Here is a 19,754-nt window from a genome sequence, read left to right as displayed (position 1 = left end):
AGATTGATGCAATTCTTGGAAAACGAATGAGAAACAACAACAAAACAACAGATTGTGCTCAGGGCAGCGAGAAATTCTTAATTTGTTGTTTATCAGGAACCAAATCTGAGACGTTTGCTGGTGTGCTCACCAGCTGGCAGTTTGTTTGGGAATATGATATTATGTGGACCGCAATGCTAACTGACATGATAAGGGCCATAACTGGGTCACGCTTTATTACAGAGGTCCGGTAATAAAGAGACTCACTTACAGTACGTCTCTTTCCGTAAGCGGATAACCACAAGCCTGTGCTGCTTTAGACCTTGCACAAAGAAGGAAACCTGTAATACAGGTTATAGTTCCTTAATGCAGAGTTACACTGCTGACAAATGGTACAAATGGTTTGCTTTTCTAAATTAATGTATCCTAATTATGTAGGACTAAAAAAATACAGTGATAATAAAAATAAATATTGGACTATTGGACTGCAGACACACAATATTAAAGCACTTAGATCGATGCTGGGAGCAAAAATAATTTGATTAGGCCCTGAGTCCTCTGACTTTCCAATGCGATAGATTTCTCTGTTAATAGTCAGATTAAGCAGAGGGTGTAGTTTATTGAGGGCCTCTTGTAGAGGGCCTTATGTCAGAATCTGTTAGAATATAGATATACCATTGATATTTCAGCTATTGTTCATACATTGGTGCATAATCTCCTAAAGTACTTTGTTTAATCAAATGAAGGAGTACAGGAGCCCCAAGCAGATTAATCCAGCCATGTGCCATATGTAAGGGTTTCACTTTGTGTTGAAAAGTGGCGGGGGGTCAGATAGGTGTGTGACACTACAGTTTTAGCTCACGAGACGTGACGATGCACAATATTGTGTTCAAGATATTTTAATACTGTTTTAAAGAAATATTCAATGCTGAAACATATGAGTGAGCTTTAAACACTTAATTTCCTGCATTCTGGAGACATTTTCTGCAGCAATTCTTGGTGGCAATGTCTTTATTTACTTAAAGGGAAACACACAAATCATGTGACAAATTTTTTTTGCCTTAAATTACTTTTTCTGGACAAGGCACATTTGTTTCTGATGTGCATTGCATGCAAACTTTCTCAAGCATTTTCATTTGTTATTTAACATTACTTGTTACAAGCTGTTTTTCAGAACATTTTAAACAAAGTGGGCACATGTCCCAGTGTCCCCAGTGGGCCACAGGTGGTACAGTAAGAAGAAATACAGCACTATAATGAGCTCTCTGAGGAAATTTGACCCCCTCTCCCCTCGGGACATCCACACTTAGTCACACAAAGCCTCGCGATATTCGAGCGTAGCGCTGGGACTGGAACATATCGTGAGCTAAATGTGTGTCTGCCGATTGTTAGCAAGCGTTAAATCTCGATGCCTCTAACACATACATTTAGCACAGTTGACAGATAAATCGAAGCATCCCTATATGCATTTAATGAGGAATGACACATTCATCCAAACACCCGGCCTCTCCTGAAGGCGCAGTGTGTCCGTAACTGTCGCTAACTGTGCTGCTGCTAACCAGCTAAGTGGGGTGCTAACATCCGGTCCGTAACGTCCAGTAAAACCAGGAAGGAGGGACCAGACGATCAGGCAGCTTGGCCTCAAAGGTTGCTCTACTTCTGCAAACATTTATTCATTAAAAACGAACCTCGTCGAGCCTTGTGAAGACGGGGAAAAGGTAATTACAACGTAGTTCAGACGTAACGTTAGTTGAGTTTAGTCGCTAAGCTGATATTTGACGCTAGCTGCTGCTTTGCTAACGGAAAAAGATTGAGAAACGTTAAGCAACGCTGGTGCTCTCAGGAGCATTATCGATAGCTTCATTCTGTTTTATTGAACTTAAGTATTGGCTAACGTTACAATGCCGTGTGTCCCCGCAGCAGCACGTCAGGCAAAACCAAGTATTTTTTACGTTATATTGTCTGTAGCTTGTTGTATCTGGGACCTGTTTTCTGTAGGTTATAACTTTAGGTAACCTTGTCTTGTCTCTTTGCACATAGCCGTTAATGATTAGTAACAAAAGTAACTAAATAAACAACGCATTTAGCATTAATCCCACCGTGGCTTGTGTGGCTGAAATGTTTTTTCCCCACCCTTGACATTTAACTTATGCCAGGTGGATCTATATTTGCGAATTATATTTGGGATTTTAAGTGTAATAACGTTACGAGTTATTGTAGACAGCTATATGAAATTATATTTTGGCAGCTACATTTTATAATATAGCGTTAACGGACAGGGATCAGTATTAAAATACTACATTATATGCACTTTCAAGAACTTGACCTTAACTTTAGGGAAATACTCAATTATCAGAACAGTCAAATGAGTCCTGCGTTTGACTTCTAACACTTTCCGGTTTCTCACACAGATATTTCCCTCCACCGTTAAAATGTGTCTGTCTTTGGTGGGCTGGTGCATGTGCTTTGTTTCACTTCAGCCCACACAACCGGCCTGGCTACTTTTAAGAGTAAACCATAACCAGTTTGACATCAAGCTACACCAGAGCACACATTATGTGATGGATAAGATGAGTTATGGCTTAGAGAAACAAGTAGTACTGCATATGCATATTTACTTTCACTACATGTAAAGGTTAATTGTATTAAAGAGCAGGGTGTACAGCCCTACAGACTAACTCCTGTACTGTCAGAGACGGCATGTGGTGATGCACTTGAAATTATTCATTCTTAGTTTCACTTCCTGTTAGTGTTTATGTTAGAGAGAGAGAAATGGGCTTTTGGTGGCATACAGTAGACTGATGCACCTCCTTGTAATTATTATTCAGGGCATACATGGAATCTGCAGGCCCTTGTTCAGAGAAGAGCAGAATCTGAGATGATGCTCTGAATACCAACTCTTAAATTACCTAATTGTTAAAATAAAAAGCTTATAAAAAGGTATGTCTTTATGCATTTTTCACACAGTAAAACCTGCTTTTCAGGGATAAAACTCATAATATTAAGCAATATGGATTTTCTTTTTTCATGAGAGACTCGCAAAAGCAGGTTTCCCCTAGCTTATTGCTTACCTTAATTATGTGTATTGAAAGTTTGAGGTTCAGCGGAAGAGCAACGAGTGCCTTTTTGTCCCCCAAATTTGGGGCCTAGGTGGTAAAAAAAAAACACTCAAGTGTCTTGCTTTAAATGTGTACAGAGATGGGAAACTATGAACATGTAGCAACCATTGTTTGGAACATAGCAACTGTTGTCCCTTTAAACATAAAAGAAAGCATGCATTCCACAACATTCAGTATGCATTTAATTGGGTTCTTAAAGGGAATCTTGAATAAAATGCTTCAGACTTTATCTTGGAGTAGCAGGTTGACGTCATCAGTACTGCCTTTTCAATATGAAGATCCTGGTACAAGTCCCTGGTGTAGTAAAAGCATTCTCTTTGCCTGACTGCACTAAAGCAACACTAAATGCTCAAGGGCTGCTGCTTTGCAAGACACTGATGCTCTGATGTCCATTTTGTAGAAGAGATGCATAAAGAGAAATATTTTGAGGCATTATTAGAGCTGCTTGGCAGATAGGCAGCAAGATGGACAAATGCTGCAAAATACATACTGGTGGGTTTGTTCTTTGACTTGGCTGTTCTTTGTCATTGCAGTCTCACTATTGACCTCCTTAAAGTCATGTCATTTTAAAATAATTTTTTTTCTTCTTGTCAGGCATTGTAATCAGAGAGTTCAGTGTGTAAGTGCAACATAGTGACTTCCATGTAAGCGGGCCCTCGGTGTATGTAGAGAGACTATCGGGAAATGAGGGAGAGAGGCAACAAAGGCCCCAACAATAACACTAATAACAGAATTTCACAGTATCGCTAATATGAAGATCTCCCACAATCGCCTCCAGAAACTAACAACACAGAAAACAGTTTCCCACAGAGCAGATTGTGTAGCTCTAATTAGACTTGTTTGAGACGTGTTGCAGAATCTGATTCTGTATTGTTGGTTATATCTAGATGTTGGAAGGGTCATGTCCTTGAACATCTGAACGGTTTACATTAAATTGTGTCTTATGTCAAGCTTTCTTTCACTCCTTAAGCAGCAGCCTTCACATCAGGAGCTCAACCTGTCTCAAATTGCTGCCGGCTCATGAGCACATGTTTACGTGCCTCTCCAGCTGTCTGCTATAGTTATAAAACTGACTTGTAGGCCTGTTGTGTTGATATCACTGCATTGGTTTTGATTTATTATTGTCTGACCATTTCAAGGTCATGTGGGGCTTTAGGGGCTGGGATTGGAGGTTTGAAAGCAGCGAGGTGCAGGGGTCTTGATGACCCGCGAAAAGGTTTCATGTATGCTGCGAGAACCAGCCTGTCAGCTGGTCTGGAAACATGTAGCTGTATAATCCTGAGAAGTATGGGGAATTTGCTTGAATTAAAGTTGATTTTTTTTTTTCATAACGTTTGGTACCTTTTTCATTCCCTTAAATTGTGTTGTTGTTGTGTGTGTGTGCAAACAAAATATTCATATCAACTACACCTTATTTAGCCAATAAAATTAACTTGTTTTCTTATGTTTTGAAGGAAAAGAATATTTATACTACCTAAGTGGAAAGATGTCGAAGGCTCCAGATTCTCCAGCTCGTTCCCATTCCAGATCAAGATCCAGATCCAGATCTTACTCCAGATCTCACTCTAGAAGTCACTCCCGCTCAAGATCCAGGAAACGTCGCTATAGGTAAACGTTGTTTAAATGTTTTTTGTTTATGACATTAACCGACATCATTAAATTGGTTTTGCGTATTTGGTGTTTATATTCAGCAGTTTGTATTTTGAATGATCATATTTATCAAGTACGCTTTTAAAGGAAATGTTGTACAGTGATTATAGAACAGCTACAAGGAGTTGGTTGGACTAGACTCAATGAACTGTTATATTGAAGGAGTTGGTTGAACGCTAGACTCAATGAACTGTTATCATTTTTATAATTGTTAGTGATTAAGTTTTTCTAATGTACACTACTACCCACGATTTTGGTTAACTGATGTGTTGAAATACCACTTGAGCCTTAAGAGGCAGTAGTCCGATATTATGGCTTTTTCACCCGCTGCTGCCAAAATTTACCCGCGGGATAAAAAAAATCATGGAGCTATCCGCCACTTTGACTGACGTGGAAAATGCACAACAGAAAGACACATAGTAGTGCATTGTGGTGACACGCAACACATTCACACAGCCCAGTCAGCTCAGGGAACATCTGTTGCGGCGTTTCAAACCAAACTCACCAGTCTGGATGAGACCCAGTCCGTGACAGCCAGTCCGTCCTCATTGACAGCCATTGGCCGGACTACGGGAGGTAACTCCGGTGTTGTTGAAGAATTAGGCTACTAAGCTTGTCTGTTAGATGTGAGAGATGTCACTTAGTTTTATTTTCATTGGCCAACTTTAGTTTTGAAACTTAGTATTTTTTGTTTCCTTGCTGGGATCCAGAAGAGGAGGTTTTTGTTGAGATATGGACTCTTGTGAAGATTTGAACAGACATAAGGACTCATTGGTGATTGAGCTCTGACTGTTTAATACACTGTGGTGAACTTTGATATTATATGATATTATTTAATGCCATGACTCTCAAATGATCTTTCTGTTAAATTATTATAATGTGATACTTCTTCTCCTCCACTGCTCATCAAGCAACCTATTTTACTCTGTCCCTTTCAAATGTGCTTCCTTGTTATCATGGCTGACATAAAGAGTAGTAATACATTTCGATCGTGCATCTTCCATTGAAATACCTGGTTGTTAACTATGGTGGAGAAATAAAACACATGAGTCCTTTGTGTATGCAAAGATCAATATGTTGAACATTGAATGACATTAGTTACATTAAATTATTAATCAGCTGAATGTTCCCTCATTTAGCTCATACATTTTAAGTGGCTGAGTGGCAGAACAAAAAATAATTCTTGCCTGCCACAGTGGTGAAAAAAGTAAATTTCAGGCCTTGCCTCCGTAGTCCTTTCACATCATAATTGTACACAAGAGGAAGGAGCACACACATGTAGTATAAATACGTATATAATAAATAGTTTGTTAATTAACTCTGTGTTACTTGAAAATTTGTCGCTGTGCTCATAAATTTTTTCATATAGGAGAAGGAGCACATGTGCTTCTTGTGAAAAAGCTTAGCATAGAGCCCTGTCATTGTTCTCTTACTCTTTCTAGGTTTGCTCTTAATTTGCATACATGCTTTTCCTGTGTGATAGAACGGCTGACAAAGCCTCAAGCAAATTGTGTCAGCTCACCCTTATACTTGGTAGTCATCATTTGTATTTGTGTTTTTGCAAGTTTTAAGATGTCAATCAATATACCCAATATAATGTTTTATTTTATTTATTATGTTTTTCCCCAGTGCTACCCACGCTGGCTGCCATGTTGTTTTCAGTCTATGTTTGTAAAGCCAAAAGGTTTAGCACTTTCACACACAGCTCCTCCTTAAGCATTGCTACACCGCATGTCAATGATTGTCAAAGGACATGGGAGTAGCGAGCAAGTACTGTTGCTGTATCTCCCTCCCCCTTTACTTCCTCCCCCCTCTGTGGTTTAGAGCAAGTGCATCCTGGGTATACTCTTTGTCCAACACAGGCCACACAGACTGTCCTGCTTGGGGGAGTACACTGTAGTTTGTGTGTACTGCAGCACAGTTCAGGACGGCTCTGTTCCAATGACAAGGTGCAAGGGGTAAGCAGATAAATGACAATTCTGTGTTTGCATTAATGTAGCTGGCATGTACTTGTTAGTCTATTACTTTACAGACCATCAGGACAGGTTCAGAACAGCAGTTCAAATTATACGTGCTTCTGTACCTGAATTTACTTGGTACTTTACATTTCCCTGCAGTAGGAAGATTGTTGTTGTTAACACACCTGTGTTCTCTCATAAGTGTTGGACTTTCCAGTTGCAGATATTATGTCATGGGTGATTAGTTTGGTCTGTCATCATGTCTTCTGTCCTCAAGTTGAAATCACATTAAACTCAAGTTTTCACTCTCAGTGTTGCTGCTGCAACACACAGACCCTTTTAAAGTGAGGATGAGCCTGCTGTGCTCAGTGGCATCTTTCCAGTCATCAGTCTCAGCTTATATTGCCCCCTGGTGACTTGATATACACATGGGCAGTGGTGGGTTCTCTGTTTCTTGTCCAAGCTATCTAAAATAGGTTGTTGGGACCACAGGGTCGCCCTTGTGTTACACCTAAGTGTCCGCAAAAAATGAGGAATAGTTTGTCTGATATTATTTCAATGTTTTTTTTTTAGATGTTTCATTCTTTCCACTGTTGCAAAAAGCATATTCCATGTGCTCCATCTACTGGTTAGATAATTTAATTATCAGTCCTATGTTTTAATATAGCATAATGTAACACAAGGCTGCACCTAACTATTCTTTCATTGTCTTTTAATCTACTGATTTGATTTATTGTTTTGCCTACAACTTGGGAGAAAATGTTGAAAAAATGTCTGTTGTGAGTTGTCAAAGACCAAGATGACCTCTTCATATTGCTTTTATTGTCCATCCAAGAAAACCCCACAAATATTGCATTTACTATTATAGAAGACAGAGACACAGACCAGAAAATACTGATAGTTGGAACCATTGACTCTCGCTTAAAAAATTACAAATGATTAATTGATTTATTAAAGTTTTTGTAATTGAGTAATTATGTTGGCGAACCTCTGATCCTTCAGGGTCATTCTAGGGTCATGTGGATATTTTAGTGGAACGACTCCATTCTTTGCAAAGGTTTTTTAAAAGTCTTAGAAATGGCTCTGAATGAGGAAATACATTTTATTTTTGAATGTTGTTTTATAGTTTGGGCTCTGTACCATCTTAACGGTAAATAGAATTAAACCCTGAGGGTTTACTCTTGAGCTTGAAGACAGCAGTTTGACAAAAACAAATAACTCCACACAAAGTCTAACTCAGTTGTTTCTCAAACTTTCAAATGGGGATGTGAATAGGCGTGGACTGACTCCTGTTGATGACTTCCCAGTCAATGCTGTGGGCACTTTGGTGTTCACAGATAGCTGATGCTGTGTGTTACTGGTGTTTTTTCACTATTTTGTTTAGGGTCCTTGCTGTTTCACTGACGTAGCATCCCCCATAAGAAAAGTAGCATTGTGGCTACAGTCTTAGCCCTTGCCCTCAATAACATAAGTTTTCTGTCTTTTTCTCTCTTCTCTCTCATCCAGTTCTAGGTCCCGTTCCCGCTCTCGCTCTCACTCTCCGTCCTACAGAAACTATCCAACCAGGGACTATCAGAACAACAGAGGTGGGTTCAGAGGCTACAACCGAGGCTACCGGAGGCCCTTCCACTACCGTGGCAGAAACCGAGGCTATTACCAACGTGGTCATTACCAGAACAGGGGAGGAGGCGGAGGCTATGGCTATAAGGCCAATTGGCAGGGTGGTGGTGGTGGTGGAGGCTGGCACGATCGCCACCATGACCAGGACCACCATGCACACAGCCCCAGGAGGGGGCGCTCACGCTCCCGCACACCTAAGAAGCGTTCAGGCAGCCGGAGCCGCTCCCACTGCTCTGACCGCTCGTCTTCGGGGAGATCTCGTCACTCTAGGCAGTCGAGCTACTCCTCACGGTCCAGGTCCTCATCACCCCACCATCGCAGCAACAAGGGAAAGCCTGGCGGCAAGGATGCTAAGGACAAGCTAGCAGAAAGTCGACCAGAAAAATCCGATCGGACAGCAGATGGCGGTGACATCGAGAAAGCATCTGCAGGTAAATGGATTGACTATGATGCCAGCCCTAAACGAACCAGCCCAGAGACTAAGAAAGAGGATGCTTCCACTGATCCTGTGGGTAAAGCGCCTGGGGCTGGCGGCCCTCTATGGAAAACCATCGGCAGCGCATCGTCCCCTCCAGCAAAGAGCCCCGCAAAATCAGGACAAACCGCCTCCTTCAGCGGCTTTGGTTTCTTCTCAAAAGAAGATGCCATGCTGCCAGCTGGAGATAAGAATGTGATCTCTGCTGCCTTCAAAAAGTACGTCTAGTACCTTTTTAGCTACTTGAATGAATATCCGTTTTCTTTTTTAACTTTCCTAACTAATTGTAAACGTTATTTTTCTTTCAAACATGTTTAGCCCTTTTCAAATTTTCATTTTCCTTGGAAGAATACAGGTTTAAAAGGAATAAATAAGAGTCCTGATTATAAGTGCATTGAAAATGTAGCCGGCTGTTGTCCTTTTCTGTGGTGGTTACGTGAGTATAATTATTGCATTGTGATTCCTGGTCTTTACTGTTTGCAACAGGGATGGGCATTTTGTTTTTAGAAGTGATCAAGAAAGCAGCAGTAAATTGGCCTGTTCAAGCCTGTGAGAGCGGTTGGAAATCTTTGGAGTAAGGCCAGGATATGGATTTAAGAGTTTAAAAAAACACATGGAGCAATATTTCTCTTTTTACATACACAAACACATGAAAAAGGTGTGGTACACTTTCAACACATAATCAGTTCAGTAACTAAAAGTTCTTTCTAGGCAGTAAAGTATGCACGCGTTTCCTTGTACACTTGTGTCAGTAACATGTCAGTTTGGAGCAAGGAAGGAGAAAAGTTTTGCAGGAAAACAGTTGAACAATTCTTACCATGTGGTTTTAAACATGCCCATCCATTCTGTGTATGTATTTTTTCAGTTTGTTGTGTTTGTGTAATCTTGTTTTTCCCTCTTGCATTCATTTCAGTCTGAAGTGTTAAAATAAGCATATTAGTCATGTGCCTGGTGTTGCAGGTACTAAAACTCAGTTTGGTTCTCTGTTTTAGGTTCTTGGCTGAGAATAAAAACAAAAAGCAGGCTGCTGAAAAGGAGAATGGTCGTGATAAGGAGCAGAGCACCACAGAACTCGAGAAAGGAAGCAAGTCTGGAGACCTTTTCAACATCTCGTCCACTTCTTTCAGCGACTCCAAGGAAGACCGGACCATGCCTTTCTTTGATGCCGGAGAAGAAGAGTTCCTAAAGTCTCATGGGCTGAAAGAGCGGGACATCGACGAGGATGGCGCGATGAAAACCACCCTCACAGATCGGGACATTTTCGGGAAATGGGGGGATGAGCCAAGCTATTCAAAGTCCTACCCATTGGCTAAAGAGAAAAGCCGAAGAGATGCGGAAGAGGCAGAGCACATAGATCACATGGAGGAGGAGTTGTACCGAAGCCGCAAGCATAGCTCTAAGAAAGAGGAGAAGGCCAAGAAGAAGGAGAAGAAAGAAAAGTCCAGAAGGAGTCTGTCCCCTCCTGTCAAGGAGCGGCCGCTTTTCCCTGGAGCGTTTCCTCCTAGTGAGTCTCCTGTACGACACATGACTGCATCAAGGGAGGACTTTGAACTGAAAATTGGTTCTTTAGATGAAATGCCCAGGTACGTGTAGTATTATCCATTCATATACTGTACACCGTAGGATTACTGTATTGGCCCGAGTATAAGACGACCCTCTCTTTTTAAACAAATAGACTTTCTTTAAAGAAACAGCAGTTCAAGAGTTGTCAGGCTCTTCGAAACATCAGAACGATTTTCTCTGGCTTTAGTCTGAGTTCCCCATTATGACACTTTATTACCCTGGTAAATATTAACTTTACAGTTGATTCAATCCCCTGTCCATTTTTGCAATACAGAACATTTCAATAAATTTCACTTGTCAGGAATTTATTTCCTTTGTGGCAGAATAACCATCAAACTCCTGTAGGTTTAACATGACTAACTAAAAGCCTTTTAAGGCTAACTGACTCACTGTAAACAGATGTGAAGAAAGATGCTAGCCTAGCAACCCAAAGGCTACAAACAACCCATAATGCAACATGTTCTGTTATCAATTGCATCCAAATGAAGCACTTTTTTTTTTTTTTTTTTTTTCAAACTGAATTTAATTAATGCGACGTGAAGCTAATTCTCCAGTCGGGTGCCATTAAACCATTGCAGAACACAAGAGCGCGATTATCTTAATTAAAAGAGTCAAACCTTAAACAGTGGGGAAACCATGTAGAAATGGAAATATAGCATTTATGTTTCATGTATTAATCTGAGGAATGTCTCCTCATCGCACCAGACAGAAACATTGTTTTTGTCTCTTCAGTGGGGGTTTAAGTCACGTGCTTTGTGTACTTCATGATTCATTCACTAAGTCTGTTTCCATTTCACTCGTGGATTTTTTTTTTTTATAGTTACACGGACTTTTCCACCAAATTGAAACGCACTTTGAAGGAGCTGGTGGCCCAGTTAGTATGTACTAATATCAGACTAATATCTGATGACATGAATATGCAGTAACAGTCCTGGAACATTATACAACCCCCTCGTCCTGTATTTGGGCCAATATGGTAGATGTCTTTGCTTTAAAGTGTTCTTGCACTACTTGTGCCTCACTTCTTCTGTTCTTTCAGCTCTTCCCTGTCTAAAGATCGCCTCATGCCCCGAGATCTGGTCAATCCCACTAAGAAAGATCCAGAGTTTCGTTCCATTTTCCAGCACATTCAGACTGCACAGCTCCGTCGCAGCCCCTCTGAGCTGTTTGCTCAGCACATAGTCTCAATTGTGCACTACATCAAAGGTATAGTATGACTGGTGCTGGTTTGGACTTTTCAGACTCAAGACAACAGCAGTTTGAACAGTTGACGAGATCCACTGGACATTTCATGACTTCAATATGTTAGTTACCACAGCTGGTGCTGCTGCTGTATACAGAATAATAGTTTTTTTGTCTTTTATTTGCAGCTCAACATTTCCAATCCGCAGACATGACTTTAAGTGAGCGCTTTGCCATGTACCAAAGAAAAGCTGCAGAGGTAGAAATGATGAAGCCAAGGAAGAGCCCAGAAATCCACAGGTATCCGCAACGTCTAGTTGTCTGATCTTCAAGTGATGTTTTTAACAAAGCATTTACATTGTGCCGTTTCCTTGCCTGCTGACAACAGTTCTTCTCTTCCTCTCTTAGGAGAATCGATGTTTCCCCCAGTGCCTTTAAGAGGCACTCTCACCTGTTTGAGGAGATGGAGGAAACAAGCTACAAGGTGACCAGCCCTTTTGAAATTTGACGTATTTGGAACAAGCAAATTTGAGACGATCCTTAAGCAGCAGTGTTCAGCTTTGTGCTTTTCTTTCAAAGGATGCATATTTCTAAATCAAAAGAGCCCCATTGTGTTTTGTAAGTGCCAAGCAAGCCCCCCAGCCTATATGGTTATTGATTGGGTATGTACGCACCCAAGCAAAGGCTAAAAGGAAGTGAATTAAGATCCTGAGTCCAAGCCTCTCAAGGAACGCTTATCAGTGACTGTACCTTGTAAGTATTTTTCCTAAAAAGAATCAAGCCACAAAAAAAACCTGTGAAATTCAAGTTATTTTAATAAGCTACATGCATGCTGCTGGTTTCCACAAATACTTTTATATTGAATTGTGAAAAGTAATTTTTTTTAGGAAGTAAGCATTTTGTATTCTTTTTCACTACACGTAGTGTTTTACTGCATCTGTGCCCATCACAGTTATGTGTAATGTAATAATTGTTAGTATTCACATTTTGCTGTAACTGCAAGAGGGAACACAGTGCTTTTTTATTTTCTGCATCTTTATTTGTATATTTGAATCTGTGGGTATATGTATGCTTGATTATTTCATTCAAAAATCAGTACAGCAAACAGCTGCTGTAGTGGCTAATAAACACTTATCTCTGCAGGATCCAAGTCAAAAGTTCAAAGGTGACGTGATGGACCTTCGCCTGGATATTGAAAGGCGTAAGAGGTTTGCTGGGAAGGAGCGCGACTACAAGCGTGAAGGGGGCAGGAGCCCAGGAGGCTCCCGAGGGCCGAGCAGAGAGAAGTCCTCTGAGAAATCCGGGAAGCACCACAAGAAATCAAAGTATGTTTAGTCTGTTGTCTCAGCAACTCCACTAGAGGTCGACACAGGCCTGTGTTCAGGCAAGAAACTGGGAATTTATTTGGAGGAGTGGTTACTATAGTTAGAGGGGACATGTTGCCATGTTGGAGGTCTGAGCACCACAATTACCACCTCGTCATGTCTTCTTTATTTAAGTATCATTTAAACACCCTACCTCTGCAAAGAGTTGGGCGCTTCTTTTGGTTATACAGCAGTTGGCTTAGTGTTCATTGCATTATATAGTAGTTTTTTTGCTAGATGAGCATTTGATTCATGAGAAATGCATTGCATTTCCTGCACTCTTTTAGAATTAAAAGCATTCTTGGGTTTAACGATGGAAAGCGCAATATGAAGCAGCAAAAAATACAGCTCTTACATTACTGACTGAGAGTGGCCCAGAAAACAGCCGTATTGGGAACAAAACTCTACTACACAACTACACCCTGCTCCGCTGTGTGAACAGACATGAATATTTAAAGGATGGTTAGTTCATCTGTTTAAAGGAAGATTTAGGATGTTGTTAAAGTGAAGAGGTGAAAACATCGGTCATGTCTCCTGTAACCTGTGTAACCACCCTACAAACGTTCTTCAGCCTGCACATTATTCCTTCAAACATCAAAAATGTTGTCTTGTAAAACAAATTGTTCTAACATTCACATCCAACTTTTTATGTTTGTGCTCCTAGGAAGGGTAAGAAGAAGCGGGATCGCTCTCCATCCTCCTCTTCCTCTTCCTCCTCTCCATCTCCCTCCCCTTATCCTCCACACTTCAGAGGTAAAGAGTACATGGGAGAGGGGATGGAGCACTCGGAGGAGGGCTACAGTCACCCACGTTATCCTCCACGGGACTACACTGGGCCCGCAGACAGAGGCCCTCGAGATTACGAGGGCCACAACACAGAGAGAGGCCGAGGCCGCGGATTTGTAAGTTCCTCTCTGTCTTTCTTCATCTCTTCTGCTGTATTTGTTTGTTTTTTTTCCACTGAGGTACTGACATCTCATCTTCTTGCAATTCTCTGTCCTAATGGCACCACAGTAGACTACGCTTCTCTGCTCTGTTCCTTCCTCCTAATGCTAAAGGAACATAATGTGGATGATGATGATAATGATGATGACACTCTATCATACATATTCCATGTACTACCTGATTTTTATTAAGGTAATGTAGCGCAGATCAGTGGAACTTCACCTCATCACTAAACAAATGCCTGATTTCCATCAGTATAGCTTTTATTTGTGTGTTCTGTCGTTCTCATTGTCCCTGGGTCGCTTTTTTACTCTGACCGGGACCAAGTTTATAAAATATTCTCCCATTTTATTGTGTAAAATGTATTTGTCCCTTGACTGCAAGTTCAAATCCACCTGTTGTTTTGCTCTCAGTTCCCCAGAGTCCGAGGGAGAGGTTGGAACAGGGGAAATTATCCAGGCAACAGCAGCAATGGAAACCCTGCCAATATGAATCCTCCAGTGCGCCCTCCAGAGGAGGAGTGGGACCCTGAATACACCCCCAAGAGCAGGAAATATTACCTGGTGCGTCTCTGAAGCTACTAATTGATTTAGTGGCATACATAGACGTTTAAAAACATCAAACATAGGCCTTTTTCACTGAAGACATTTTGACATTTCACAGTAGAAATGAAATGATATTAAAATGATTGATGGCTGAATTTCATGTAGCTGCTTCTCTTTCAGGGTCCTCCTATTGTGCATGCAGGCTCACTGTCCCACTGTCGTGGCTTTTTGGGACACTGTAGCCATTGTTAATGTATTGAGTAACACATGTGCTTTCCCTACCTTGACATGTCAAAATGTCTGCTGTGAAAAAGGCCCATCAACCTACTCAACATAGTTTTCAGCCAAAGTTGGACAAGGTTTGTTTATTTCACATGCTATTTCTGTTTGTGCTGTTTTGATTTGAAATGATGCACCGTTAGCAACATTTGATTCAAAATGTGACGACAGTTGTGGGGTTGTTTGCTCATGTTGCTTTCAATCAAATAGGTTCATCAGCACCCACACACTCGTAATGAAGCAGATGAGCTATATAATAGCTTTTATATAATAAGCTTTTAATAACTAAGGAGAAACAAATACTCAAGGTTTTCATTTTACATTAATGGATTTGTTCCTGTTAATGTTCAAGTTTACAATTAGAGTGTAGGCCAGATAAAAACCACTGTAGTCCTCATGCTTTTGGATACCCTACAACTTTAATGAGTAGCCTGGGCTTTTATTTGCTTGTATTTTCATGTTCATTTGGGAAAGACGTCTGTTTGGCAGAGGCCTTTATTCCTTTTTTACAAAACTCTTGCTCAGCAAAGATGGGAAGGCTATTATGAAATTGTTTATTTCAACCAGTATGAATATTACTTGTAAAAATATTACTATAAAAATGATGCTATCGGATAACATATCAATCTAGCTCTGAGAGACATCTAGGCAAACCTAATGCAGAGAGAGAGAGTGAATGAGAGAGACTACCGTAGACAGGATGAAAGCTGAAGGTTGATGTAGTTATTTCAACTTTGGATTCATTTTTATGAAAAACACTTTTGATTGTTTTAATCGGTGGACCCTTACGAACTAAATGAATAGAAATAATTAAAGAATGAACACTTATTCTGACTTAATGACCGCTTTAAAGTTAGGGAGTCACCACTTCTAATCTAAATGAATTAGACTTTGGTGCCCATTGTTTCCTTAAAATGAACTGAACGATTGAATTGTGGAGAATCTATTCGATTTGACAATGTGTAGCATGTCCATACTGACAAAATTTTCCAAAAACAGATCCGGCGTCTAATTGAGAATGTTTATTTGTCAAAACGTGTAGCCACACCAGGCCAGTCAAAGGGACAGGCGTCTAATTGGACTAATTGAGTTTTACGGTATTTGCACATCCCAAAAAGATTATATGGTCTATAACAACTTCCTAAATGTTGGAATGTTAAGAACCAAGAATTTATCAACATTGTAAAGCCCAACTGGACCAATACTTGTGTTTTTAAAGACAATTTTTAGGCCAATTTTGCATCATTATAACAGAGTATAGATGCCAGCAAGACACGAGAGCATAAAGAGAATGTATGACCCCTGTCAGAATCACACCAGGGACGTTCAGGGACTAAAGTTCAGTAGAATCACAATTAACTTATTCAATTTAAGTATGTGATGATAATTTTAATAATAGTAAAGACAGTAATCCTGAGGGAAGAAGGGGCTTGGTGCACAGCAGCAAACTCAACTCTGGACCAACTTAAAACTTCTTCATAATTATTTAAGCATTGCTGTAAAACTTTCAAATTATTTATTTAAACACAGCAGAAATGCTTATAATGTGTAAATAAATATAAATAGTCTGGAGTTGAGTTACGGGGGTTCACGATAAAGATTTCTTTCAAGTTTAAAGGCTCCTGAGTGATTATGGTCAGAACAAACACTTGATGCCAAACAGTGGATCACTTCACAAATCTGAGGTAGAACATTCAAAACAATTAAGATAAAACCTTTTTCAGTCCATTAAGTGCTAATTCGTTTGTGATTCAAATGAATTAAATGAAACATTTATTGAACATTTGTTATATTGTTATTGAGAAAAATTTTATCGCAATAATTATCATTAGCGCTACCTTTAACGTTGCCCTTGTCGCCTTCCAGCATGACGATCGCGATGGCGAGAAAACCTGGATAGACAACCGCGGAAGAGGCCGTGGTGCCTTCCCGGCCCGCCGGGGACGCTTTGTCTATCGTAAGGGAGGCAGCAGCCCGAAGTGGACCCACGACAAGTTCCAGGGGGGAGAAGAGGGGGAGCTGGGAGACGACAGCATTGAAATAGACCGTAAAGACCCCAAGAATGCTGGAGATGCCTCCGCCCCCAAGCAGTAGACCACACTCCCTCATTGTCTACATATTCACAAGCGTCTCAGTGTCAGAACGGTTGCATCCCATCATTTAATGGTTAAAACGTGTTCAGTGAGTTTGAGCCTTCTCGCAGTTAAAAGAACTGTAACTGACTTGAATGAAGAGCAACACTCTTAGGTTAGGTTTATTTCAGAGTGTTTTTATTTTAATGTGATGGTTTCTTTTTTTAATCTTTTTTTGATCGTTTTTTTAAGGGAGAACTTACTTAGGCAACAAAGTTCAAAGGTGAATACTCTCTGAAAGCATGAGAAATTAAGAAATGCATTTGTGCCTTAGAAAATAATAATACAGAAATCTGTTTGAAGGCACAGCCCCGGCTCTGAGAGGCACAGCTCTGTACCCGTTTGTCAGTGTAGGGACGGCATTAGACGATGTTCATGACATTGTTTTTCTTTCTTTGTGTTTGGGGCTGTGATAAATCTTTGATGTTACTGCATGAAATGTTTGATTCATACCTCCCTCCACGGGACCAATCAGTAATGGGCTCATGATCGTCAAGTTATCCCGCGTGAAAGTTACAATCCGTTGAACCACTGAACGATTGGTATTTGTCACTTATATTATCAGAGCTTTTTCATATAGTGCCACTTCACCTGTATGTCTCATTAGGAAGTGAGGACATTTTTGTGTGTGTGTGCTATACCATATATTCTCATTGATTGTCGGTTTTCAGTTAAAAACAAATGTAAATTGTAAAGAATTGGCACCGAAATTTCCTGATTGGCTTTAGACTGAACAAACATGTAGACTGATAGTGAGGTAATACAACAGGCTAATACATGTATAGAATAATTAAAAATAAATACTGTGATCATAATATCTGGGGAGGAATATATAAAACCTGAATATGGTTCTTTTTTTAATACAACAGTTACAGTAATACTCTTTCAAAAAAATACCTGCAGTTTAACTTCTGTCATCAACACGAACATTAAAAAGTGGAGAGAAACCCTAACGTGTGATGTTTTGTCAAAGGCAAAGAGAGCGAGAGTATATTTTTAAGAGGTGAATCTTGCTGTGCTGCTTCATCCCACTTTTGACTAATACTGCATGTACTAAACAGAACTGTAGTACTGTATTTTCTGTTGTTTAATCTGAAGTTTAAAACTTTTTACTGTAGCTTTGAATTGTCTTTTCATTTTCAATATTTTTTCCTTTAATTCAGGGCAATTCTGTGAGTGTGTTTTAAATTTTTTGTTTTTTTTAGATCTACAAATGGACAATGTAGACATGTTAGACAGCACACTGTGTTGAACGGTTTGTGATTTACTTCATTGTTTGGGGTCTCACATACTCCAGCGCCACAGTCTGTGTAAAAATATTACCAGTTGCAAAATCAACCATTTCTTTTCCATTTCTGACCTTATTAAAAACTCAATCTGTATAAAAATATTGACATGGTTTAATTTGGCCACAAGCTGGGCCTGCACACTTTATGAGGGTGACAAAATAACCATAAAGCATTGCAGGGCTTCAAATAATGATTAATTATTGATAAATCTGCCAATTATTATTTAATTTTGTCTATAAAATGCCACAAAGGAGTAAAAGAGGCACATTATGTCATATTTCCTAAGCTCTTCATGTTTTCTTTATGCAGAAAATCTTCAATTGTAAAGCAACTACTAACTAAAGCTGTTGTGGCAAAGTAAAGAGTACAGTATTCCCTCTGAAATGTAGTGGAGTAGAAGTACAAGAGTGTACATACCTCATTTGTACTTGACTACCACTTACTATTTATAATCAAAATGTAAACTGATGTGAGCCAGGCACATCGGCTTTCAGCTACATCTTTTTTTTTAAAGAGGTGGTATTATGCTTTTTGGCTTTTTCACTCTCCTTTATTGAGTTATATACACTGCTCAAAAAAATAAAGGGAACACTTAAACAACACAATGTAACTCCAACTCAATCACACACCTGTGAAATCAAACTGTCCACTTAGGAAGCAACACTGATTGACAATCAATTTCACATGCTGTTGTGCAAATGGAATAGACAACAGGTGGAAATTATAGGCAATTAGCAAGACATCCCCAATAAAGGAGTGGTTCTGCAGGTGGTGACCACAGACCACTTCTCAGTTCCTATGCTTCCTGGCTGATGTTTTGGTCACTTTTGAATGCTGGCGGTGCTTTCACTCTAGTGGTAGCATGAGACGGAGTCTACAACCCACACAAGTGGCTCAGGTAGTGCAGCTCATCCAGGATGGCACATCAATGAGAGCTGTGGCAAGAAGGTTTGCTGTGTCTGTCAGCATAGTGTCCAGAGTGTGGAGGCGCTACCAGGAGACAGGCCAGTACATCAGGAGACGTGGAGGAGGCCGTAGGAGGGCAACAACCCAGCAGCAGGACAGCTACCTCCGCCTTTGTGCAAGGAGGAGCAGGAGGAGCACTGCCAGAGCCCTGCAAAATGACCTCCAGCAGGCCACAAATGTGTCTGCTCAAACGGTCAGAAACAGACTCCATGAGGGTGGTATGAGGGCCCAACCTCCATAGGTGGGGGTTGTATCAGCAGTTCCTGCAAGAGGAAGGCATTGATGCTATGGACCGGCCTGCCCGTTCCCCAGACCTGAATCCAATTGAGCACATCTGGGACATCATGTCTCGCTCCATCCACCAACGCCACGTTACACCACAGACTGTCCAGGAGTCGGCGGATGCTTTAGTCCAGGTCTGGGAGGAGATCCCTCAGGAGACCATCCACCTTATCAGGAGCATGCCCAGGCGTTGTAGGGAGGTCATACAGGCACGTGGAGGCCACACACACTACTGAGCCTCATTTTGACTCGTTTTAATGACATTACAGGCAGATCCAACTTTGACATAGTGTGGTTTTCCACTTTGATTTTGAGTGTGACTCCAACCTCCATGGGTTGATAAATTTGATTTCCATTGATCATTTTTGTGTGATTTTGTTGTCAGCACATTCAACTATGTAAAGAA

The 19,754-nt window shown here is 40.5% G+C and overlaps 1 protein-coding gene across 5 annotated transcripts; it reads left to right on the top strand.

The window, feature by feature from the left end:
• Positions 1–1,328: 1,328 nt before the first annotated feature.
• On the top strand, positions 1,329–18,199 carry thrap3b (thyroid hormone receptor associated protein 3b). 5 transcript variants are annotated; one of them, XM_038724265.1, is made up of 12 exons: positions 1,329–1,697; positions 4,553–4,706; positions 8,213–9,019; positions 9,794–10,384; positions 11,404–11,570; positions 11,735–11,846; positions 11,955–12,030; positions 12,690–12,871; positions 13,575–13,812; positions 14,269–14,418; positions 14,715–14,759; positions 16,546–18,199. In XM_038724265.1, the coding sequence occupies exons 2-12, from the start codon at positions 4,585–4,587 to the stop codon at positions 16,771–16,773; spliced, it is 2,718 nt and encodes a 905-aa protein (XP_038580193.1). In that variant the 5' UTR covers positions 1,329–1,697; positions 4,553–4,584; the 3' UTR covers positions 16,774–18,199. The 5 variants fall into 5 exon arrangements, 4 of the variants coding, with proteins under 4 accessions (XP_038580193.1, XP_038580196.1, XP_038580194.1 ...); XR_005445045.1 differs by lacking the exons at positions 14,715–14,759; positions 16,546–18,199 and adding an exon at positions 13,925–14,047 and having other exon boundaries at positions 14,269–14,410; XM_038724268.1 differs by lacking the exon at positions 16,546–18,199 and having other exon boundaries at positions 14,581–14,722.
• Positions 18,200–19,754: the final 1,555 nt, after the last annotated feature.

The sequence above is a fragment of the Micropterus salmoides genome, unplaced genomic scaffold, assembly GCF_014851395.1.
Source record: "Micropterus salmoides isolate LMB-PRFRI ecotype aquatic unplaced genomic scaffold, ASM1485139v1 Ms_hic_scaffold_17, whole genome shotgun sequence".
NCBI classification, from domain to species: domain Eukaryota; kingdom Metazoa; phylum Chordata; class Actinopteri; order Centrarchiformes; family Centrarchidae; genus Micropterus; species Micropterus salmoides.
The sequence above is the reverse complement of the archived record's forward strand: the minus strand, read 5'-3'. Positions and strand labels throughout refer to the sequence as shown.